Here is a 25,494-nt window from a genome sequence, read left to right on the forward strand (position 1 = left end):
TTTTTGCTATAGTATTTTTTAATGGGATTTGAGCATCATGGACCTAATGATCTTCCTAACAAAGATTAAACTCTCATTACTTTGTTGCTGGTATTCATTTTGTAGTCCCCAATGAAACTGGAATTGTCGTCTTCTAGGTGGGGTCCATACATGGTTCTTAAGAGGCTGTCCTTGTTCCTCAAATTTTAATTCTCAAGTAAACAAGGAAGCAAATACCAGGGAGGAAGTGTTACCCGTTTTATACAGAGAGATTAACTGCTTTGTTTGTAAGAATCTGTTTTAGAGCTGCAAAATGTATTCATCTTCCTTAAACCCTGACTCTGGCATGAACCAGCAAGACTGTCCTTCCTGCCCATGGGACAAAGACATGTGTATTGGAAGTTCAGCTTGTGTCATTAAGCTGGATGCCACAAATGGACAAAACGCTGCAGAAAGGAGAGATTCAAATTAATGAATACTGTTAAACAGTCCATTTCTAATATCTGTCTTACAATTCAGTAATGCATCTTAAAGAGACACATTTTATCCTTGAGTTTTTTTTTTTTTTTAATTCCACTGAAAGAAATGGACGTGGGGGTGAGCTGAGTACAGAATTTAAGGTACAATAAATTACTTTCCCTCATTAGAGGCATAGTTTATAAGCACACCTATTTATGGCTTTTTTGATTGAGATCTGAGATAGCAATGATCTGTACATGTTTTTTACATTGTGGGAAAAACATGAACAAAAGAACCTGTATTTTTTTGCATTTGATCCTTGTACAATAGGTAGTAGAATGATACAACTCTTAGGAAACAACATTGCAGTAGTATATCAAGCTGTTTTTTCATCTCATTGCAAATAACTGTAAGAGACTATATTTGAAACTAGATGACATGCATTATGATATGCCATTTAGCCACTGAGATGTAAGCTGGGATCAAAGCTTGTTTGGAAAATTGAGGTCCTTAGGAGCAGGAAGAAAAGAATGATTTCTTACAAATAATATAAGAATTCTTCTGAGCTCTTTGGAGCGGGTGTAAGGTTGCTGTAGAGAAGCCTAACACTTCATTTTTTTCAAGGTATGTGCTGAAGTCAGTATATATCAGAAATAGGGTATAATTCTCAGACATTTCCTGGTCACTCGGTCGTATGAGGTCAGCCTATCATTAGAAGTTAGGTTTATGCCCTTGGTAATGTGCTGTCTCTTCTTTGACCTCATTTTACAGTTAACTACTCGGTTTGATTCATGATATGAGTTTTAGCAAAATAAGACTGAAGATAGCTTTTTATTTTGTCTTTGTTATTATTTTGAGTTACATTTAGTAGGTTTTGGTTTTTTAGAAGTTAGAGTCACTCTTCCTTTAGAAACACTCTTCTCACTGTTGCACGCTCATTCCCTGAGGAGCTAAACACAGTGAATGCTGGAAGGAAGGATTTGTCTTGCTGGATTGCTGGTGATGCTGCTCTGGGTTTCAGGCCTGGCAGATGGTTTGTTCTCACAACAGCTCTTCCCTCCCTGCTCAAAACCTTTTGCAGCCTGGTTGTTGACATTTAAGTCTTGTTGTCCAGTATAAATGATGATTCAGGCAATTCCCTTTCACATCCCACCACAGTTTATTGCTACTGCCAGAACAGAAGCTTTGGCTGGCACAGGAGCATGTTTTTTTTATCGCTATTATTTTTCTTTTATTTCTTTCAGTTCCTTGTTTTGGCATTTTATGCTGTTTTCATCCTCCTACAAGACTTTCCCCTGTTAAATTGCTTTGTTAAAGTCTCTTTTGCCTTTTCTGGGTTTTATTTTTCCCCTTCTATTCACAGTTCCTGATATTTTCAGGTTTGACTTAAGATTTCTTTTAACTTTACAGATGCCTTTCTCATCAGACTATGAGGTCACATGACTAACTTTCAAAATGAAAATACTCTGGATCATATTTATTTTTCAGTATTTCCTCCAAATGTGATTTATGCCTTATCCCTAACGCCCATATGTCCAAGCACGCCTGAAGAAGGCATGTTTTCTGCTTTCATAACTTAACACTTGCAGGTCTGAAAATGTTGTGTGCTTAGAAAGCCAGTTCGGACTTGCCTCCTCATTTAACTCCTGGAGTTAAAATTAGGCTCCTTCTTACAAGTTTCAGAAGGTGTTTGTTTAATTGCAAACAGCCAGGTGATCTTCCTTGGAAGTAGAAAGTCTGAAAAAGCAGGTAACAGAATCTTAAGCCCACAAAACTCTAAGTGATGTTCTTGAAACAGATTTAAAACAATTAAGTTTCACTGCTTAAGTGAATTGAAGTGTTAGACTGTGATGCATACCAGCAGTCAAAGGAAATGTTACATACTAAGGGCTGTGCCGCCCTCCAGCTTCGCACCAGTGAGAAGGACTAGTGTAACGCCTTCTTTAACAGCATCAGCTGTCAGATCCAGACTTACTTGCAGTCAGTGGAAGGATTTTTTCCTTTACCTGTCAAGTCCTGCAACTCTGAATGCCTCGAGGAATTTCATGTAATTTCTGTCCCTCTAGTAAGGGGGAGCCAGCTGAGACACTGGGATCATCTGGCTTATTTTTAAAATCCCTGTAGTAAACAATTCACAAAACACAAAGCTCACTGGAGAAGCGCTACCACTTCTTGCCTCTCTGCCCTGTTTCAGATGGTCTGTTGACCTCACTGTGCTCTGTAGCAGGACTGATCATCTAGTTAGTGATATAATAGTCAATTAGGCATGTGACCTTGTTTCGTCCTTCCCCAACATATTAAATTGCTAGACAATTAACATGATTTGAAACTTTCCATAATCTTCATGATGTTTGCATATGTACAAGGATGAATATATTGGTGTATGAAAACACTAAAAAAAAAAAAACCTTCATGCTGCTGAATTTAATGTAAACTTTAAGTATGTTTTATGTTTTTCTTTTCTTTTTCCCTTTTAGGTATTACACAGAAATGGCTTTATGGACCTGGACACTGAGCATTTTGAGCTGTTTTTGCTTCACCTTATCCAAAAATGAGGAACTGAAATATTTTCAGAGTGCCACAGAACTGAATCACCTAACAGTGGATAATGACACTGGGAGAGTCTATTTGGGAGCAGTAAATGCTCTGTACCACCTTACAGAAAACATGGAGGAACTTGAATTTGTAGAAACAGGTCCAAAAAAGGATAACAAAAAGTGCACACCTCCCATAGATGAAAATCAGTGCAAAGAGGCAGTAATGACTGACAATTATAACAAGCTACTGTTGCTGAACAAGGCAGATAAAGCAATTGTGGTGTGTGGAAGCCTTTTTAAGGGAATCTGTGCCATCAGAAATCTAGAAAACATTACAAAAGTTGTGCATTATGTGGACAGTAGTGGAGAGAAGTCCTTTGTAGCAAGCAATGATGAGAATGTATGGACTGTGGGACTGATCACTTCCTTGAATAATGACCGAGTGTTGTTTGTTGGGAAAGGGAATGGGCCAAATGATAACGGGATAATAATTAGCACTCGGCAGCTCTACGAAAGTGATGGGAAAGACATTTTTGAAATGTATACAGACTCAGCAGCTGTTAAGTCAGCATATCACTCATCAAGCACACAACAATTTGTTGCAGTCTTTGAGTATAAAAATTATGTTTATTTTATTTTTAACCAGCAAGAGAAACAGCCCGTCAATAACCGCACGCTTATTGCACGTTTGTGCAAAGACGATGCCCATTATTATTCCTACTTTGAAATGGACTTAGGATGTAAAGATGATGATGGTGCTTATGATCACTGTCATTCTGCTTACGTCACCACGCCAGGAGAAGAGCTGGCCAAGAGCATGGCTCAGCAACAACAAACTGTGGATACTCTGTTGGATGACAAAGTGCTTCTTGCACTCTTCAGCAAAGTAAACAAAGATAACGGCTCTCTAAAATCTGCCATGTGTGTGTTTTCCTTGAGGCACATCAATGAAAAGATGGAAAAAAATCGGAACGATTGCTACACTAATCAGAATACCAGCGCATTTTACAAACTCTTTGCAGTAGAAAACCCATGTGGATTAAAGGGACTGGTAATATCAGCCTCAGTTTTAGAATCTGTGTTAGAATTAGTGTAAAATATACTGTGTCTTATTTTAGGTGACTTTGAGGCTTTGAGCTAAAGTATTGTGAGATGACATTAAATCCTGCTTCTGAGATTTCAGTACTCTGGAAATGGAGTGTGATTGGGGGGTTGCAGAGTAGGTCAAGCAAGAGGTGGCAAGATTGTCATAATTTGGAGCCTTTTGAATAAGAATGGTTGTCTTCCAAAAGATATGTCTTATTTGGTTTCATAAGTGTGCTTTTTTTAAAAGGTTCCTTCTGGTATGGAAATTACTAAGTCAAATGCAGTGATTCGTTATGTCCATGATCAGCCTTCAGATGATCACTATGTATATATAATTCTGGTCTCAGCCAATACATTTTTGATGTTTTTAACAGTATTAAGAAACATTTAGCTGGTATCTAGAGTTCAGTGTTGTTTCTCACTTGGATTTGAATTTTCAGATACCTGGAAATATGCATGTTTCTTACATTCAAGCAGTGTTTGTATATTGTTCTGGCCCGAAATATGTCCATAGCCTAATGGCCATCTGCCTTTTCTTTTTATGGTTTGTGATTACCATGGCTACAAAGTTTTTGGAGGTCACTGTTTGACATTTTAAGATAATGTTCTCCCATTCATAACTGTGGCTTTAAAAGCCAGTCTTCAGCATCCCCATTGGCTTTTTGATGTTCTTGCCCACACCACTCAATCTATTCCCAAACCCCACTTGTGCACGCCAACCCTAAACTAGGCTGAGGGTTTGAATCAACTTAAAAATAACTCAGCCAGCTTTTAAAAAGATGGCTTAATTCCCCAGCCTGAATAAGCTGCATGCTTGCGTAAGCAGATGTTTCAGCACAACTTGAGAAGGTGGTGTGCAACAGCCCAGGGGTAGGAGTGAATAGCAGAAGAGAGGAGGCATGGGAATACCTTCTACTGGTATTAGCCCAGCATCCTTCATCTCATGAAACCACAATCCTCCACACATTAGGTGCCTAGCACAGGTAAGAAGCCAAAGGAGCACTTTTGGCTTCCAAACACCACAGTGCTTCTCACTGCAATACCTGTGTATCTGAGGTGAGCATCAAATATACAAATTCTGAATGTGACAAATGGAGAGGCCCTGGCTCCCTGAAAAAAGGAGGTGAGGGTGTCAGATCAGAAAGCAGTCTCATTACCAATTTCAGCAGGAAAGCCAAGCTGTGACTGAACTTTCCTCTGGTGGAGCTCACTGCAGTTTAGGATTGAAGCATATTGAAGAGGGAATGCATTGAAGTTCATGACACAGTTGTCAGTGCATTGCTTTTCTATGGATAGAAGCCAATTAAGAAAGAAAACAAAATAAAAAAACAGCCTTCAATGGTTACTTTGTAAGCTGTGCTTCTGTAGTGAAACAGAAACAACACATTTTCTCCCTCCATCTCTCCTGGGAGGTGGAGGTATTGGAGCAGTCTGCAATTAGCAAACTGCTTTCTGATTGCTGCCTCTTGGCTTGGGGAAAATAGCCAGACAATCCATTTCTCTCCCTGTATGTCTGAGGGATATTATATTGTAGTAATATGGTTGCACTGCACTCTTAGCTAGGAATTAGTGATCTGAATGTTTAACATCATTCTGTATTGCTATTCCTTATTAGAATGCAAGCAAAAATTTCCCCTGTGGCTCTGAACACTTACCATACCTTTTGGGAAGTAAAAATGGTGTTATAGAGAAGCCAGTATTACAAAAAGAAGGGATGAATCTCACGGCTGTTACTGTGACTGTGGAAAATGGGCATACGGTGGCATTTCTGGGAACTTCGGATGGTAAAATTCTTAAGGTAAAGTTTCTGACTTAAAAAACTGGAAGGTGTTTAAAATGTTGCAATTTGTAGTAAGAGCATGCTTCTACTCTAAAAGTATATGTGATTTGTAATATCACATCTCAGGAATAGATTCTCTTGGTGTTTGGTATTTTTAATTTCAAAGGAAAAACAGCTTCTCTCTTATGTACTGCAGCTTCTCTGATACACAGGTTGAATTAGCATCTCCTGAATGTCACTTTTGTCTAAGTTTTAGGTACCTACTGAGAGCCCTATATAAATAGCCGTAGGTAATATAACAATTGCTTTACTCTTATCTCTATTCAAGCCCATATTAGTGGGCTACACAATTTTTCATCTTGTAATCAGTCTGTCCATTCAATCAATGGAATATGGATAAAAATATAAAGCTGAAGGTGGAGCTCTGGTAAATTCTGACTGTTGGGTATGGGGATTAAGTGTTCATGTGTGTCTGCAGTGTTAAAGTGCCAAGATTGAAACACAACATATGTTCTTTTGCTTGAAGGCAAGTGATGGCCTTGCATCTCTATGTGCTTTGAGATTTGAAGCTGACACTATTGGTTACCATAAAAGAGAACAACAAATTTGGACACCATCAAGTGCAAAGGCTCAGAGTTGAGAATATGAATTTTACAGCACTAAAAATAAATCAGTATTTTTAAAAAGTCAATACAAATTTGAACTATTGCAAGCAGTGGGAGATTTTGTGACTTGTATTCTGTGCTTGCTGTTTTTGATATCAAATGCTTCAAGTTGAAATGTTTTCTCCAATATATATTTGTGAACTTGAGTAAACACAGGGTTTTCATGAATGATCATTGAAAACAGTAAAATAGCAACATTAACCACCTCTCTTTCCTCCATGAAATAGGTGTTCCTGTCATCCTCTGCAACTGAATACAGCTCTCTTACTGTTGAACTAAACAAACCGATAAAGAAAGACCTGGTCGTTGACAAAACCCAAGAGAATCTGTACGTGATGACCACAGACAAGGTAGAGTATCCCTCTTCTGTCAAGGGGTCAGGTCAAGTTTAACTTTCTCTGCAACTTTACCTAAGGTCTGTTCATCTCACAGTTATTCTCAGAAGTTGTGCTGTTTGGTGTGGCTCCTCCCACTCATGGTTCGTATATGCACCTTTGCAATGGGGAGGAACACAGCACGTTACCAGGAAATGAGAATGATCCCAGCGGTAGCAGGTGGATGTAAAAAGAAGGTGAAAGGCCTTCTTTTACCAGCTTCTGCAGCTCTCTACTTCAGGCTCACTCCATCAGGCATGAGCAATAGGACTGCAGATGCCTGTAAAGCTAAGCAAAGAGGGTTTATATGATCCTTTTAGTGTTGGCAGTTCTTCTGACTTCAAGGTAGGTCTCTCCAAAAATGAGACTTTTCTCAACTCCAAGCTGGTGTACTATCACTTGGGAAAAAGTTATGTCCTTAATGAGTTTGGGAATGGGAAGTGAGTTCACCCCTAAAGCTTTCAAAGGGGATCTGTGAGGAGGATCATATTGTGTTTGGCAGCAGAACACACCTCTGGGTCAAGCTGCGGCACATGACAGGGCAGTCACAGGGCTTGGGCTTTGTCCACAGCCTCACCACAGTGGTGCCCGGGTTGCTGTAGCTGGCGCTGGTCCTTCTAAGGAGCACTGGAACGCTTCAGGATTTAGGATGTTGGTGGCTGACATAATAGCATTTACACATGTGTAAAGCATCCCAGAGTTTTCATGAGTCTTGCTGTCAAAAGCTAAGAAGCAACGGAAGGAACTGCAACTTCTGGAAATACCTTTGTATGAGTTATGAGTTCCTGCCTAGAGCTGAATCAGTGCAGCAGGAAAGATCAGACTCTGCCACAAAAGGAACAAACAGCCTTTTCTAGGTTTCCCTTCTCTGTGCTGGCGGGTGAGGCAGAATGACTATTTGTGAAGGAAGAAAGAAAGAAAAAAAAAAACAAGCAGGAAATGAGAGGGATGCCGGATTTCCCCCTCACCTCTGGCTGCAACCTGCTTCTGACACTTCTCTTTGTGGTCACTGGAGCTACCAACCTCAACCACGTGGTTCACCAGCTGTCCCGGACAGGATGGGTGACAGACTGCTGCCGTCTGCCAATCTTCACCACTGACAGTGACACTGAATGGGACATGGGAAATGCTCCAGTAGCACTAACAGAGGGAGAATGATGGTGGCTGTGAAAGGAGAGTACAGTATATGGGGGAAAACGGTGGGAAAAGTGTCTTCTGTTTCTGTTTTATAGAAGGATTCATAAATTTCTGCTGTGGGAATGTTATATTCTAGCTGAAGATTTTCAGTCTAGAAGCCACATTGGAAAACATGCCAGATTAGTAACTGATAAAGCATTTAATAATACAAAAGTGTGAGAGAGGTTATTTCATTTTGTGAAGTAGCTGATACTTCTAATCCGGCTTCCATTCAGATTTGGAACAGCACTCCAAATCTCAAAATTCTCCACAAAGACAGGACAGCCTGGCACCCCATTTGACAAATTAGCACACTGTTTGAAAGCCCCAAAGTCCCTACCAGGCTATCCAACGAGCTGCTGAGCAGCATGAAGGATGGGAGCAACCCTGAAGGAAGACAAGTTTTCTGGTTACAGTCTGCCTGAAAAGGTAGCATTTAGGCAGGCCACAGCCTAATTTTTCAGAGAAAATCTGGAGAAATAATTCCATCTTTACAAAATGTTTAAATTTAGATAGTGGTAATTTGCTACCAAAGAAAGTATTCAGTTTAATCTTTTCCAAGTAGTTCTCCCTAGCCACTGCAATTTCTGAATAATATGTATAATAGTTTTCTTTTACAAAATCTGTTCAGCTTAAGTATGAATAACTAAGCTTGGGAGCTCTGTAATGGCATTACATTACTGTCATCTTCAGGAGTTAATTACAGTGAATGGTCCCACCCACTTTTAGAGCTAGATAGATGGAAGGAGAATGAGAGCCTTAATCGCTGGAACCAATAAAGTGACATAAGTGAGGGGAGAAGAACAAATGTTGGAATGTGCACTTCTGTTTTAAGAAGAGCTGGGAGTTGTGGAAATAGATATATCGGGACCCGGCTCTGGGAGTTAAAATGGTTTGGAGTTATTTGAAAAAGGCAAACCAGTAAAGGGCACGATAGCTGCACTGATGTGCATTGCTTAATGCTAAGCTAACTGGCAGATGCAGCCTGCCTCGGCAGGCAGAAATGAAATGCCGGGCTCTGTAGGCACTTGAGCAAAAGTGAAAGTATTGTTGTGATGGGTGATAGCTGGAAACAGCCTTTTAAAGGAAATCAGATCCAGAGAAAATAAGGGGAAGAATGATACAGAGGTTAGAGTCACAGAAAGAAATAAGCTCTCACTTTTCCGTTTTGCTTCTCCCCCCCTCTCCTCCTGCCTCCTTCTGCTGTGTCAGTAGCCGTGGGTGGCTGGGAGCAAAGTATTTAACGAGTCCTCCCCCCTTCCCTGTGCTGCTCCCGGAGCTCGTGCAGAGATTAGGAGAAACCCTTGCAGCTTCAAGGGGAAATTGGAAAAGACTGCACCACCCCTGCCCTGCTTATTCTGCTTCATTATAAGTAAACAGAAAGGGTTGAATCCCAAATTCCTTATGATAACTATCATATTGGGAATAAAACAGAAGCCTGGGGCAGTCGCTTAGCGCTGTTGCTAGTTCATTTGCTTGTTTTAGTTTTTACCAGTCTCTCTGATTAAGAATGTCAAGTGGAAAATCTCTAAAGTTAGATTCTTTGCATTTTGAAGCTGACTGTAAACTGAGCAGCTATTTTTTAAAATCCATTAAGTTTACATAAAACTTGGAGAGACTCTAGGGCTTGTTTCTGCCTGCCAGAGTTATGAAACAAATACTTTGTCATAAAAAAGCCATTCATTGGTACTAAGTTACTCATGAGAGGGGTACCAGTTAGTGAAACAGTGTTCCAGCAACTCAGCTCTAGTTAGGTAAGAATCTGTGGAAGGAAAAAGAAGTAGGAGAAGAGTGTTGAAAAGGAATACCTAAGTAATAATAAATACATGAAAACTATCAAATGCTGACTTTTTCCTTAACTGAGTCAGACTGAACTTTCTTAATGTGGAAGAAGGCCAAATTCCGACTTTTGAAGTAACTTTGTAACTGCCGGTTGCTTTAAATGAGAGAAAAAGGTAGAAAAAGGAAGCTTCTGTCTTGCAGGTACTGCTGCTAAACTTTTTGCACTCTTTAAAACTGAAACAGTGATCAATAGCACCAGGAGGAAGTATCCCCCGTTCCCTCTTGCACAGTTTCACCAGCATAATTAAGAGGGATGACTGTGCTGCCTCATTCTTCTGTATGCCATAGAAACAAAATTGTTTATTCTCACCACCACAGGAAAGCAAAACCAGAAGCTATATATTTACTGAGGGTATGGGAACTGATGACACTGTTTTCCCTGCTGCTTCCTGTCACAATTATTTCCATTTTCTTTCTTTTCTCTCTTAAATTTATTGCATGGCACAAGGGTTGTGAGTGGAGAAGTGCCATACCCCTGAGCACCCTGGCACTGATGTGCTTTCAAACTTCCTGAAATGCTTCTGGCCAAAAATGCCATGTATGGATGCATTGCCAAACAATTTTGTCATAGTGCTAGCTATAGGAAGGAGAAGATATTCTGGTTAAGAAATGATCTAGCTAGTTAGCCATTTGAAAGTATCCATCTCGCAGTAGCTGTTTCTTGAATTAGAAGAGCTGTTTGTGCAGTTTCTGTTCTGCAGATTTCTAGAAGTAACAACATAATCTGGAGGAACTGAAAAACTGTTTTTTAAGACACCATGATCCTGGATTAGAAAAACATCCTGTGATACTTTGGAGAGAGATTAAAGAATACTTGCAGTGAAAAAGAGCAGGAAATGTGTAAACTTGGATTTTGTTAAGTCAAGGTAGGGGGGGTAAGCAGACTTTGTTCATATGGATTTTGTTAAAATCAAACTGAGCTCTGATCACAGTAATACAGGGTCGAGTCTGCTGTCACAGGCAACAGTGCTGTACAATCCCATTCATTAACTTTTCAGTCTCCTTGTGTCTTCTTCAGACATATTACAGTTTTCCTTACTTTTGGTTCCCTAGGTATATCGACTTCCTGTACAGGACTGTCACAAACACTCAGACTGTGAAAAGTGTGCTCAAGCAAAGGACCCTTACTGCGGCTGGTGTGTAAGAGAGGGCAGGTGAGTTGTGTGGGTATTTTTCATGTGTAGGCGGTGGCGTTGTTCGAAATTTGATGCATACACTGAGTTACTGCTTTGCTTAGCAAATCCAGCTTTTTGTACTCAGCCTTGTGCTCCTGCCAGAGATTTAATTTTAGCAAGCAAACATTGCTATTGGTCTTCTATGCACACAAATAAGTCCCGGTTGCCTTCTGCAGATTTGATTAGTTTGGGAAAAGATATATATTTCTGCTGGTACTGAAAATTACTATACATCTTATAACTGCATGTTTTATGACTCTCTGAACCATTCAGTCAAATATTCACCCAGAAATTAAAAGAGTACTCCCTATTTAAAATTCAGAAAATATAGCATATATTTTATGTAGAGCAGGAAAGCATGGAAGAGAGCAGAAAAGAAAGGATGGCTAATGTCTGAAATAAAGTATATAGATCAAATACTGGTTTTATATAAATGTGATCTATCAAGAAGTGTAGCTACACTGAACTCTCATCTAATTGTAGGAGAACAGAAACTGGCATTTGGCTGACTTATCTGTAGAGGTTAACTGAATTAATATTCAAACATATGTAAACTAGGACAGTACTGAACAATTCTGGAACGTCTCTTCTTTACCCTGGGCATTGATGGGTGTGGGGAGAGGGAAAAGCAGTCTTACAGCTCTCTTTTTGACTACTAAGTTAATTAACCCCTTGGCATGAGCCGTTGGGAATTCATGATTCTAAGTACTTGCAGTTGGAACAAAGGGGCTATTTAATTATAGTATGCAGATGAATTTCAGGCTTCTAGCTTCCTGTCTAAAAATGTGAACTATCGCATTAAGTTACCTAACAGCCCGATACGAAGCCTAATATTGAGCACCACAGAGTGAGTTATGTGTTGCGTATAGGTTTATGTAATATACTGTAACTCTTAAGCCTGGGCTTCAGTTAGCATGTGTATGAAAGTGGGGATTTGGAATATACAACCTGAACTCCTCCTGGGCTACTGGGAGTTGAAGGCTGTGTCATATATCATACAAAAGGCAATTTTCCCTAGTTTTCCCTTCAGGTTTCTGGTATGACCACTGACCTCAATATCTTGAAGTATTAATGGTCTCTTAGAACAGGCAAACATGAATTTTTGCATTTTCTGGTATTTTTTTTCCAAAGGAAAAAAAAGCCCTTCATTTCTCATGTTTTCCTCAACCACACCAGATTCTATCTCATGATCACATGCAGTACTTTTTCGTGTGTTTAGGGATTTGTTATATGGATGCAGACTCTGTACATAAATAATATCCTTAAGGGTAGGGTTGACAGAACTGTGCAGCAATTGTACTGTTTTAAAGCCTCTGACTTCTTAATAGTCTTTTGTGATAGCAGCCAGAAATACTAGCGAGTTTTCTCCTAAGCACTGCACAGGATGAAAAGAGTGTGCATGAGACTGCTCCCCCCCACTCGGCCGAGCCTTTGTAGCCACATGTTCAGTTTCTGTCCTCCAGCATCTCTTCCTTCTGTCCTTCCCGTATGCGAGCTGGGAAGATCTCCTAGTATTTTTAGTGAGGCTGCACAGCCGCTGTTGCCTTCCTGTAATGGTTCAGGAAGCCTAAAGGTGCCCTGGCATAGAGAGATTCTTAGCAGTAGCCATAGTTAATGAAACCTTTCACTAGTACAGTGCTATTTCCCTAGTGCTGCAGTTTCACAGGAACTATCCGCAAGCCTGTGTACTCCCAGCAGTAATTCTCTATTGCTTTTTCCTCTCATGGGTCGCGTGTTTATTACTGCCAGCACACAGATGTTGGCCACGTGACCAACAGAAACAACAGACAGTGCCCACTCATTCAGGAGTTTATTATATACCAAAGTGAAGATTAATCAGCCTCGATTTCAGAGAATCTGGCAAAGGCTCTGTTCTTTTTTTGATGCTGTGTTAAATATTATTGCCTGTCTGTTGGTTTGGGTTGTCTAATCCTAGGTGATGTGCAAAGTATCATAGGTATATGTTTCCCCATTTCCTTTTTGATATCTCAAAGCCACATTAATACTTACTCCATCAGTATCGAAAGCTCTCTAATAGCGACACAAATGGTCAATATTAAAGCAAATTCCCTGTGATCTTATCCTGTGATTTCAGTTGCTAATGGTGAAAATGTTGCATAGTTCAGAGAAAGCAGAGTCCAACTATAATAGTGCTTTTTGTTCACATTTTATCAGGTGCACAAAGAGGGCAGACTGTGAAACAGCTGATAAGGAGAACCATTGGCTGTGGAGTCCAAGCGGCACGTGCATGACTATCATTAGTGCTGACCCTCAAAATATGAGTCGCAGAACCCCTGCTAAGGTATGACAAGAAGATGCTTTCCCTCTACGTTCTTAAAGCACATTGATCTGACTACCAGGAAAATGGTTATCCTCACTTCTTTATGTTCAGTGGTGACTGGAAATAGAATTTTATGTTTTGGGTTCCTCAGTCTTTGATGTTTCTCACAATGCTTTTCCTCACCTGCTGTTTTTGCAGGTTGTGGTTCATGTTTTCTTCTAAGAAATGCTCTTTTTGACCTTCTCTGTAAACCAAAATGATGTTAGTATGGATGACAAACTCCTTACACGTATCTGAATATTGTGAAAGTATTATACAGTATTATATTACCCATAAAAGGTAGTTGATAGGGGAGATTTCATCATGCCCTTACATCCTGTCTCAGCTCACTTGAGCATAAACTGAAGTAAGCAGCGAAGCCATAAGCTATGCCTTTAAAATGAATGGTGGATTTCCCTACACAGGGAAGTTTGAATACATGGAGAGGGTAAATTCAGCACGCGAAGCTACTCTGTGGCAACAGGGCTGAGCATTCAAAGTGTGATCAGGGTGTCATTGCTTGTGGTGATTCCAAATGGAGCATGCCAGTGCGGGTCAAGGACTTCCTGGGGATGCTCGGCAAGTAAAATCAGATTAATTTTGAGTAAAGTTATTAAATAAATTTTAATCCCTCCTATTCAAAAATAAGGAGACTTTAATTCAAATTAGTTTAATTCCATTTCTGAGTGATGTAAACAGCATTATGTTAAGACCATTTCTATGTTGAATAAAAGCATTAGTGGGATGTAATGGGTCCACTTCAAATCCACACCTTTTCTTACTTCAGATCAGCTTTCTTGAGCATCTCTGTGTAGACAAGTCTCTGGTGTCCCATATCAGGATCTTAGGCCAAAGCAGAAAAAAGAAAAAGAAACCTGAAACATAACTCAACTTCAAATGAGCATTTACATGCTACCTGTAATATCACTAATGTCACTTCTCCTCATGATTCCTTTATTGACTGAAAGTTTTGCAGTTCACAACATTATGCACCAGTTTCGGTGGGAAAGGGGCAATTGTAATTTCCACTGTTAACAGCAAACCATGTATGGTAAAATAATACAATACAAGATTGAAAATTTTAAACTGTGTAATTAACATGCCTGAAGAATTAAATCAAGGACAGCATCCAAGATTTCATTTAATTTTTTTTAGTGTTTCCTTTCTAAGTTTTGCCTTGTTATTTTCCTTTCAGTTCCTCACAATCACACTGAACCTCCTCAATGAAAATATCAGTAAAGACCTCACCAGCGCTTTTTCAGAAATTCTTTTCTGTGCCACTTCAGTAGTAATGGTAGATCCCAGTTTTCTTCTGCGTGTACATGCAGTCTTGAGGAAGCCACTTTTCTCTTCAGCCCTTTCAAACACCAGCTTTTCCAGCCCATCCTGCCTTGTTTTTTTTGTCCACTAAGATTAATGTAATTTTAATTAAGGTCATCAGGATTTAAGTGCTAACCACTCTGCTTACTGTTGCTGAACTGCACGCTGGGGAGAAGAGCAAAAGGCAAAAGGCTGAGGATGTGTCTGTATAGACATTTTTATCTTGACCTGATGGTATGCATTGAGAGGACAAGAGGTTTTTGTACCAGTCCAATTCAACATACACCCAGCCTGGAAAAAGTAGTAGAATGGTAAGAAGAAAAGATTAGCAGATAGGAACAAATAAAAATTGAAAAGGAAAACCACCTTTTGTGACACTAGCCAAAATATCAGCTTTGGCAAGGAAAAGAGCAGCTGAAACTTCTCTGGCCATAAATCTTACTGGGCTTTGGTTAGTTTCTTTAAATGCTTTACCCTTTTAAAATATTGTTTCCAGGTGGAACTGACTGTAAGTCCATTGCCAACGTTAACCGACAGTGACCGGCTTCTGTGTACGTTTGGTGAAACTATCCATTATGCTCAATTAAAAGAAGGAGTTGTTATCTGTGATCCTCCGGATCTGATTCCTCCAACACCAAAAGGTCAAGGTAAAGAAATATTGCTGTCTTCCATATATAATAAAAGGAAAGAACGTAGCATGCTGCTTCTATTATACCTTTTTATATATGAGCTGCCTACAAGCTTTTTCCTGTTCCAGTTCTTTTCCTCCAAATAGTCTATTGTTGTTCTTTGATTTTGTCCAATCGAACTTTAATTAAAAAAAAAAAGGTTTACTCAAGCTCCAACTTTTAAAATTTCTGTATTTACAAGCTTTATCATTTCCAATGTTTCTGCCAGAAACCTGAACAGGAGTTTGGCAGAGGCATGGACATGCGGCCAGAGAGGTGCTATTCTCTGTCCCAGACGAACAAAATAAACATTACTTTGATCTGGCTGGAAGGCTGGGAAAGCAGCACATGCACTTTAGCCGTAAAGTTTTGCATCTCTGTTGTTTAGTTTTTGCTCCACTCAGCTGTAGTTCAGTGGCTTGTTGTCTGGGCCATGTCACAAGGCTATTCTTTCTCACAGTGTTTCTCCTAACGCCTTTCCTTCTTTTACTGTGTTCCTTCTGGCTTCTGCAATAGTAAGTCCAGTGGAAAAATATGTGATCATATAATTAAAGACCTCATCGTGATTCTGAAGCACTGGTTATATGCTTTGAGGTTTGTCACCAACCATAATTCTTGTGCTATTGCCTAGCTAGTGCTTGATTCACACTTCAGGTTCATAGATTTTGATACATAGGCACATGCAATAAAACCAGTAACACAACACTGATTATTATGTGTCAAGTTAAAAAAGCGTCAGGTGCTCTTTCAGCTGTTAGAGATACCACTGAAGATAGTCTTTTAATATGTACTAGAACTGCCAGGAGCTGTCAGAACAGTGCTTTGAAGCACTTTTAGATAAATTTCAATTCTCTTATGGCTGAAACAGGCCAAAATTCAGTTTTATTTGTCCAGAGAACAACAAAGTTAAAATCTCACTCTTAAGTTTTAAAATAGCTAGGGTGAAGGTATCAGGTTATGGTAAGTGTTAAAACGGCACTCCCTTACTGAGGGCCAATTCATGGTAGCCAAATATTTTGTAAAGCGAGACATAAAGAGACCAGGTTGATAAACATGACAGTGTGCCATCTTTCAGCATGACATGTGAGACTAGAAGCCTGTCAGGGATGGCGTTAGAGTCACCCAGTCATCTAGAAATTGTACATCCCTCTGAGTTTGGCACAGAGGGATCCATTTGAAAGGACATTCAAAAAATAATATGATGCTGTTCAGAAGCTGGGCACACCCTTCAGCAGAAGACAGACAGTTATTAAGGCAGGTGATGGTTCCTGACAGCGTGTGACCACAAATCCAGAGACATCCACTCGCTGTTAAGAAACCCTATGGAGGTTGAACGGGGCCAGCTTGCTGCAGCTATGGTCATTTCTAAAGGGAATGTGATATTTCCTGAGAAGAAGGATGCTTTCCTGCAGTACCATTGTTAGGAAATCCCCTGGCATGTCTACCAGTCTGAAATCTTCAATGGGACCCAGCACTGGCAAAGGCAACTTCCAACCAAGCCACTCACGCTCTTTCAAGAACCTGTTCAAGGAAAGCAGAGTTTGAAGTTGCCCAATAGCTTGTGAAATAACTTGTCGCAAGGGCTTAATGATTTCTGCAAAAGGTGTTTCAGACAGCTTCACTGGGAAAAACACCAGTTTCTAAAGATAAATTTTCCACTCTTAGCTCAGCAATGATCCAGACGAGAAGTACATTTGCGGAGAAATCATGTACAGCAAACTGAAGATTGCAAGTGTCTGTGGTAACTTAGCATTGCAGGCATTACTGAGCAGTAACCACAAACATTGCTTGTTTTAATTCACATGACGATGACAATTTTAATCCACAAATGAAACACGTAATTTTACATGAAGACATATTCATATTTAAGAAAATGTTTTATTTAAAGTTACTGTTCTCATGCCAGTTTTCATCTGTGTTCAATTATCTACTTACTCGGTTTTCCTTATTCTTTTAGACTCTAGCATAATGTTAGTACCATGAAGAAACACTTCCATAAACCAAAGCTATTCTGTAATTTTGCTTCTTTCGTTTATCGCATCTATGCTTTTCTTCCAAACACCATTTACTGAAAAATTTGTAAAGGTCAAAAAGACAAATACAGAGCTCATAGATCTAAAATATAACAGGTCATGAGATCCAAAGTGTCTACTGTTTAGTTAAATACTTGCTTATGTCCTGTACAAATAATAAAAGCATTATCATTAAATCTTTCTATGCAAGAGCTAAAGAATTCAACAACCACTTAGATGATTTTTTTTTCTTTTGTGATAGATCATGTTTCAGTTCCTTTACAACTAACCTTTGAAAAGGAAAATATATTTTTTGCATCACATACTTATCCTTTTTATGACTGTGAAGAAGCAAAGAATCTTTTTGAAAATCAGCCGTAAGTATTTCAGCTTCTTAAGTGTTTAGATGCTGTAACTGTGTTTCAGGTAGCTCACAGCTGAGTTGTTGAATCGTTTTGTAATTAAGCCTTTGGCACTCCCAGAATTTTGTAGTGTCCAAATTCCTTTCCTTATGTTTTAATGGAGTTAAAAATGGCTGATGGGCACAGGTGAGCTGGTAACATAAAACACTTGGAATGTGAATATTCATGGCACATATAATTACAGCCAATTCACTGGGTTCCCATTTTTGTAGCTGCTAATGTATCTGCAGATGAGTTCTGTGGACATCCACTTACCTACCCATAAATATCAGATGTGGAGCTTTGGGTTATGGTGGATTCAACTAGGATGGTCAAAGCTGACTCTGCCACTGTTATCTTCTGTGCTCCTCCATGAGACATTGCTGCCCCAGGGCAGGCACAGCCAATTCAAACAACGCATTTTTCAGCCTGGCATATAAAGGTTGAGCAAGATCATTTCTAAACTTTGAGAGATGCGGTGATCTTCTGAGCCTTGCTTACATGTAAGGGGCAAAAAAAGCTTTGGGGAGTTCTTGAACTGTTCTCACTATAAAGTTCTCAGCTTAATATAGTAAGGATACTGTAGCAGATTGAGCTACTCTCCATGAATAAAGATGGAATTTAATTTAATTTTTTTGTCAATGGGGGAAAAAGCCTGACAGTTTGTCATGACTATCATGTTATATTTGTAGATGCTATTCCTGTGCGAGCAATAGATGGAATTGCCAGTGGGACTGGAAGAGACATATCTGTGAAGAGTCATCTTCAAAACAGGATGTGATTAAACAAAATATGGTAATGTTTAAAAATAAAATTATTAGGTTTTTATTAGAACACTTCAATATTTTCTTTGCTTTTTCTCTCAGATCAGTTGGTTAAATTAGGGATTTAAAAATGATTCTAAAGTTAACTCTAGAAGTGTAAGATTTTTTAGTGACAGTGCAGAGGTGGGAATTTAAGGGTGTGATTGAGGAGGAGTAGTGAGACTGAATAGCTCCTGAAAGAATATTTTTGTTCATTTTACTATTTTGCTTCAATGGGAGGAACAAGATTTCAAGGCTGAGAAAGATAATCACCCACAGCTTTGACATATGCTGTAGTCATTTTTAGCGTGTCTAATTTGAAAGGGTGTAATCAAATCTGTCACTGTATTTTAAGCATGAAGTTCTTTAGAACAATAATTGCATTGTCCAAAGGCCAACGAAGCTTGTTGTGGTAAGACTTTTTATTTTAAATAATGTATAAAATGTTTATCTCCCCAGGAAGAAGAATGCCCACAGTTTCTAAATCCTAGTCCTCCAATAATACCTATGGAGTACCAAACAATGGTGTATTTTGAGGGAAGACATCTAGCTTATTATCAGGTAAACAGATTAATTTGAAGCTGCCATTTGAATTCCACTTGAAGTCCAGCTACACCCATTCTTTAAGCATTAGAATCTGTGTTCCTTGGTGATCTCACTCATAATTATTTTTAAAGAAGGAAAAGAGCTGCACATTTAAGTTTGTTATAACATTGATTACTGTGGTGTGGTCTCTAAATGAGAAGCCATCACAAGGAGCTGGACAGAATATCATAGCTATTAGACAGTTCTCTAAAGAACGTCAGTTGGACCTACTGAAATCCCTTGGCAATTATTTTTTTCAACTAATGAGAAGAGAGAAAATTTAGGATGTCTGAATGTTTCATATCTTTTTCTGAATAAATGCCTGAATTTTTTGGTTCTAAAGTAGCATCATTCAATGTGCTTGCTTCAGTTTGCACTATTCAAATGAAAACTATGCACTTAGAAATTAAATGTTTTTAATTGTGGTAAAATGACTTTTTGTTCAGTTTTTTTTTCTTTGACCATCAAACCAGAAGATCTGGTATTTGCTGAGCTGTAGCAAAGGTTTCTATGCTCAGTACTTCCTTCCAGAAAGTCAATTACAGAGCTTTCAGGAAGCCAGAACTTAACTGCAAGCTTTTAATTGTTGTTTTATAATGTAGTTGATGCGTAAATGTTATTGTTAGCTTGATAAAAGTGGAGCTTAACAATCACTTCTTTTGTTTAGATGATGGTTCAGGTACTGTTAGTTTCTGTTGTTTGTTTCTGCAGCATCTTTTTGTAAATATGATTAGATGATAGATACACTGGAGAATTCATTGATTGCTTAAACTACCCGCCATTTATCAAGGGAAAGAAGGCTCTTGTTTTTTGAGAGTTTTTTTCCCTTTGCCAAATTGAAGCGCTGTGTAGCTTACAGAGTCCTTCTATCACCTCTGCTATGCCTGCTGAGGGTGGAAAAGGGTAAGCAGGTCTGTAGTCTAAAGACAATATAAGAAGAAAAGTGTTCAGGGAAAGGTTAATAAGCAACTTGTAAACACTGAAATTATGTGTACTGTACAAACATATGTTCAAAAATAAGCATTTTTGCCTGAAGGCCGTAAAGTATATGTAAACAATGAGAGGTAATTTGGTGAATTTTATCTGTTATCTGAAGTGTCTGGGGCTGGTGCTGATGGGATGACCATGAATTTGGGGGAGAAAAACTAGTCTGATCTGACCCACGTTCTCCGCAAGATACGGCACACACAATCCTTAGCAAACACAATTGCGATGTCTAAGCCCAAAGGAAGAATTCAGGAGAGTTTGTGCAGGATTCTTTTGTTTAGCATTGTAAAGAGCTGACAAACTGATTTTATGCACAAGAGGAAAATCTTTCTCTGCTCCCTTGATAATAAGTGGAAGAGCCCATTCTCTCTCGAGAACAAATTCAGAGCAGATGCATAATATAGATTTGCTGAATTTGCCTTCTAGAGGACCCTCTTTCTCCACAGAGGAGAAATAGCAGAAGGAACCCCAAAGAACTGGTCTCATGTGTCTAGTTTATCATTCTGTGAATAAGCACTTTAATCTCTCTGTAGTAGTAGACAAAAGGAAAAGCAAATGTTTCTGCCCCTTTTTCCTGTGAGGTATCAATTACATTTAACAAAGCCAGACACATACGGTGGATTTGAATGATTTATCAGCAGTACTAAACAGTTTGCCTACAGACCAGACCTTGTATGCATTTATTTAACTGGGACCCAGGAAGGCTTACATGGGATTCAAGTCTCTATATGTAAAATAAACGTATAGGCCCTAGGCTGGAAAGACACCATAGAGAAGTGAGTGTCAAATGATGTTAGAATAATTTTTCTTAGAGAATAGCCATGTGGGAACATCTCTGTCATGGGAGCAGCCCCGTATATCCTGGTACAGAGGTTCATTTTTTAACCAAAATAGTAACACTTTCACCGCCAGGACTTGAAGGGCACACACAGTTACTAACAGCTGTATGCACACACTTCTAAATTCATGTGAAAATAGACATAAAAGGCATGAAACAGTGATAATCCTACAGGCATTCCTGCATATGGGGTGATGCTAGCTGAAGCAATAACTTTGATTACTAAAAGTTCATTTGAGTAAGGGCATAACTTAGGCTCAGCCTTTGGGTGAACTTCTCGTGGTGGCTCTAGAGAAGTATATGGATGGATCTTTTACAGGGCTTGACCCAAAGCCCATACATAGCATGAGGCTTGGCCCAACATAGCATGAGGCTTCTCATGTGGAAGGATTTTGCTGTAGGATATGTTGGACGTAATAACTTATTTGGAGGTAGTCTTTTTCAAGAGTGTGTTGATTAGAACATGGGTATATATCCATTTTCCTGCTGCTTTCCTTGCCGACATTTTTGGTTAGATAAAAGTTGATCAGCAAAAATAAATGTTCTATTGTCGCTTTGGAATACTAGCTCTATTACCTTGATTTAATCTGTGCCTTGCTTAAAAGGACAATGCACAGCCTATCTAATTATGGATGTGTAAGTGTACTAGCCAACATAACACATGTAAGCATCTCTACTTGTAGATGGAGATTAGCAGTGAAGGTTTGGGCTTTTCACGGTGAGTAAGAGAAGTGGATAGCTTCTAAAACTGCCATTGCAGAACTGACAACGGAAGAATAAGCTCACAATTTTTTTATGCTCCTCTTAACCTGTGAACGCTTACCCTACAATGAATAGATCTCCTTGTGGAGACCTTTGCTGAAGAGGAGGTAGACTAAAAGAAGAGAAGTTGTTGACTGTTTTTCTGCCCCTCCTTTCTCTGAAAACATTTCAATAGCAAATAAAAGTGAATCCAAGCTATCATCATTCTCTTGGGAATAGCCACATCCAGAACAAGCAGTTGAGAGAGACACCAAAGGAAAGTTTAGTACTGATCAGTTGTATTGCATGCAACTTCTAAGAGATATTCTCCAGCTGAGTCCCTGGAAGATTGGCACAATAGAAGAAAAAGATGTACCAGCATCAAGATAACCTTATTAGCCCTTCAAATATTTTAGTTAAAAGTAATTTCCCATTTGGATTTGCCTTTATCTTGTGTGTCTGATGTATAACCCACTTCTCAGTGTTTACTACATGTCTCTTCTTGCACCCAGACTAATGAGTGTAAGCTTTATAGCCTTCTGCTAGATAGTCTAGCAACTCCTGATTTTGTTTCACTCCAAGTTGGCAGCTGCCACATACATAAGCTTCCCTCCATGCCCAATGTGTTCTGTTAAGCATGTGGGGAAAGCTTTATACAGCAGCAGCAACAGAATTTGAACACTTGAAAAATACATGATATACTGAAATGAAGAATAAAGAAAGCAAGGCAGTGTTTCTCAGGAAAAGAGATTTATAAGGTGCTTTAAAAATTGGAGGAGGTGCACATTTTCGGTAAAATAGAATGGGCTGTAAAACCTTCAGAGAAGACTTTTCAGTAGCTCATTTTCTATGTGCAGCTTCTGAGAAGGAAGAAGTAAAAGGTTGTTTTCCCTCTATAACATAAACCTCTCAGAGACTGGAGCCAGGCCCATTGCCTGGTTAAGCGCATGCTTTTCCTCAGCCTCAGTGCTTGGTGGGCTCTCTTGTGTCCTCTGCCCTTCCTGGTGTAGTGAAGGGACCATGGGAAAGGTTGCTTCTTTCCACTGCCCTAATTAGATAAGCCTGGTGGTCCTTGAGTTACCTATAATTCCAGTATTGAAGAAGTAGCTGCAAATAAATAGAGTAAGATCTGCTTTTCTGAGGCATGAAGCTTAGATGACAACAACAGAAGACTTACTAACACTTGGAGCAGGATGGAGGAATAAAGTAATCAAAATTTTTTTGCCATATACTCTAAGATTCAAGCAGTTCTGGATGAAAGCAGGGACTGTCCTTTACATCCACAGAAGGCATCAAAGGTGAAGGTGATCTTGTCCCCCTATGAGCTGGCTTTAGTTTTGTAAATCTTTGGCAACAGTACAGGCTTAAAATGTCCTCGCTGGTTGTTTCTCTCTCCCATTCTTCTTGCGAAACTATTTGCGCAGCTGTGCTGTGGGCCAGATCAGGAGACTGACCCAGCACAGCACCAGTGTTGTGGTTTTAGTTGGTTTAGTTGGCCAGGTTAGTTTTAGTCAGCTCAGTTCCCTGATCAAACCACAGAAAAACCATGCCAAGAGTTTTGCCAGTGAGGCGCAGGTGGGTATGTGCCACAGCCTAAAGGTAGGAATTTAGGATTTAGGGCCTAGGGAGAAGAGAGGGGAAAAGGTGTGCGGGAGACAGGATTACCCTTAAGCGGGTACTGCCATCAAAGACTGGCTTGTGAAAACACAGCTGGGGTCTTGGGCAGGCAGAAGAAATATAGCCAGCAAGGCTTGAGAGTTGTGCGTTCCAGCTTCCTGTGCAATTCTTACATTCCTGCTCTGCCCAGATTCCCTACTGAGAAAAACTTAAAGGGCAGCACTCACACGGCTCTGTTAATAACACATCCGATGTGTGAAGTTATCCAATATTCAGATTCTTGGCTTTTTCTTATTACTCCCTGAAACTGAGTGCTAGCTATGCTTTGGCTTTATTTGTACTGCTCTGGTGCTTGCGCAGTTGAACAAGGGTCAGAATGGTGCAGCTAAGTAGCAGATTGTGCTGGCTCGATGGTTCATTAGCATTGTTTGGAGGTGGCGATTTTAACTGGTTAGCCTTCTCCATTTGATCTTATTACTTCCAGTGCTCAACAGGATATTGCTTGGTGCTTTTACTTTATTATGCTTGATGGTGCTGTAAAGATTCTAAGCTGAACTTTTCTCTTCCATAGGATAAAAAATTTGTGGTTGGAAACAGCCAATTTGAATTTGAAGCTCCTGTTGATGAACCAGATGAGGGAAAATTCTCATTCATGAGTAAAGAGGTAAATGCAAAAGTATGTTTTGCCTACAAAATATATTCAGTCCTCCTAGTCCTGTTCCAATACCCACATGTGTCCAGAACCATACAAGAAATGTTGGTTTCCGTTAGAGGTAAAAAATAATCTCTCATGAAGAGTCTCCTTTGGCACTAGTGGTCAAAGGCAGCAAAGGAAGTTCCCGGGGTCTCTCCTTAAAGCCCTATGTCTTCTTCCTTGATTTCTTTGTGTGTGCCATTCATGGATTTATTAAACTGTCCCTGGAGAAATGTTGGATGATTGCTCTTTTTTCCTTCATTTTTTATACAATCTAGTGACATCATCATGGATAAAAGATGAGAATTTCAGATTTCTCCCTCTCCACACACCAATTTGTTACCTTTCCTGTGACATAGTTTTTTTCATTTGTAAAATTCTCTCAGGTTTGTTTAACAGAGAAAAGAAATAGCATTCAAAATAGTAGTCTAGCTACCAAATTCAAAGTTAGGTTCACAAATATTATTGTGACTTTAACCTTTTTTAAGCTTATAAACTTAGTCTTACAAGCTTAGTAACAAGCTTAGTTTAGTGAACTAATTAGCATTTATGCAGCGTTTGAGCCTGGCACGAAGCATACACTTTATAAAGCCCTTATATTTTCTTGGCTCTTTTTCTTTCCCACCTGTTGATATTGCTGCTGTCTTTTTCAACCCTAGCAGAAGCTCATATCTTGGAGCATGTGAACCTTGTGCTTTGGCTGCAATGAGGGGGTTGCACTGCTAAAGATGCAAGAGATTTCCCCTCCATGTGGTGCGAGTCTACTGTGGCCACGCAAATAATAGGGCCAGATGGCATGGGAAGGAAGAGCGCAGCAGGCCCAGCAGCTATTTTTACTGAAACTGTACAGTACCCTAGCTACTTGGATGCTTATAACCAAACGTAAATTAAATTAATGAAAAGTAATGATTCAGTAGGTATTCAGGTTTTGCTCTCCCTTGGTACTTTAAAATTCTGATTGTGAAGGATTAGCTTCATTAAAACATTTTTCTGCGAATATAATTGGCCAAGAAGAAAAAACAGGACGTATGTATCAGGTTTGTGATAGTTTCTAAAGCCTTCACGGCTCTGATTGTTAAGAATCATGGGACGCATAAAATTTACCTTGCAAAATGCAAACATAAATGTCTTTACTATGTCCTCTTTTCCAGTTCTCCTATAGTGCAAATGAAACCCTACAACTAAACTTATCCATAAGAACAGATAAGGTCAAGATTGACAGCAAACTGATGGGTAAGTATGAAATACGGGATTAAAGAGAGGTAAATTAGACTAAATGAAAATCTGTTCCTTCATAAATTTTGGAGTTATGAAGATAAGAATGTTACCTTTGCAGGGTTACTAGTCTTGGGAAAACAAATCTGACAGAGCAAATGTTATAAATACTAAACTCATGAATTAAACACCAGTGTTTTTTATATTGAAGGCTGTTTTA

General features: G+C 39.3%; 1 protein-coding gene across 9 annotated transcripts in view; it reads left to right on the top strand.

Moving 5' to 3' along the window:
- PLXNB2 (plexin B2) overlaps positions 1-25,494 on the top strand; it is a 261,101-nt gene that overhangs the window by 175,006 nt on the left and 60,601 nt on the right. For all 9 annotated transcript variants that reach the window (XR_010886863.1, XR_010886862.1, XM_013956477.2 and 6 more), the window contains 11 exons: positions 2,916-4,026; positions 5,677-5,859; positions 6,734-6,856; positions 10,952-11,052; positions 13,249-13,375; positions 15,210-15,360; positions 17,656-17,770; positions 18,487-18,589; positions 19,057-19,158; positions 23,937-24,029; positions 25,211-25,292. Coding sequence is in view for 7 of the 9 variants with exons in the window: in XM_013956477.2 (XP_013811931.1) it covers positions 2,916-4,026; positions 5,677-5,859; positions 6,734-6,856; positions 10,952-11,052; positions 13,249-13,375; positions 15,210-15,360; positions 17,656-17,770; positions 18,487-18,589; positions 19,057-19,158; positions 23,937-24,029; positions 25,211-25,292 (2,291 nt within the window). In the remaining 2 variants the exon portion in view is untranslated. The remainder of the gene's footprint in view (positions 1-2,915; positions 4,027-5,676; positions 5,860-6,733; positions 6,857-10,951; positions 11,053-13,248; positions 13,376-15,209; positions 15,361-17,655; positions 17,771-18,486; positions 18,590-19,056; positions 19,159-23,936; positions 24,030-25,210; positions 25,293-25,494) is intronic.

Source organism: Apteryx mantelli, chromosome 1, assembly GCF_036417845.1.
Source record: "Apteryx mantelli isolate bAptMan1 chromosome 1, bAptMan1.hap1, whole genome shotgun sequence".
NCBI classification, from domain to species: Eukaryota; Metazoa; Chordata; class Aves; order Apterygiformes; family Apterygidae; genus Apteryx; species Apteryx mantelli.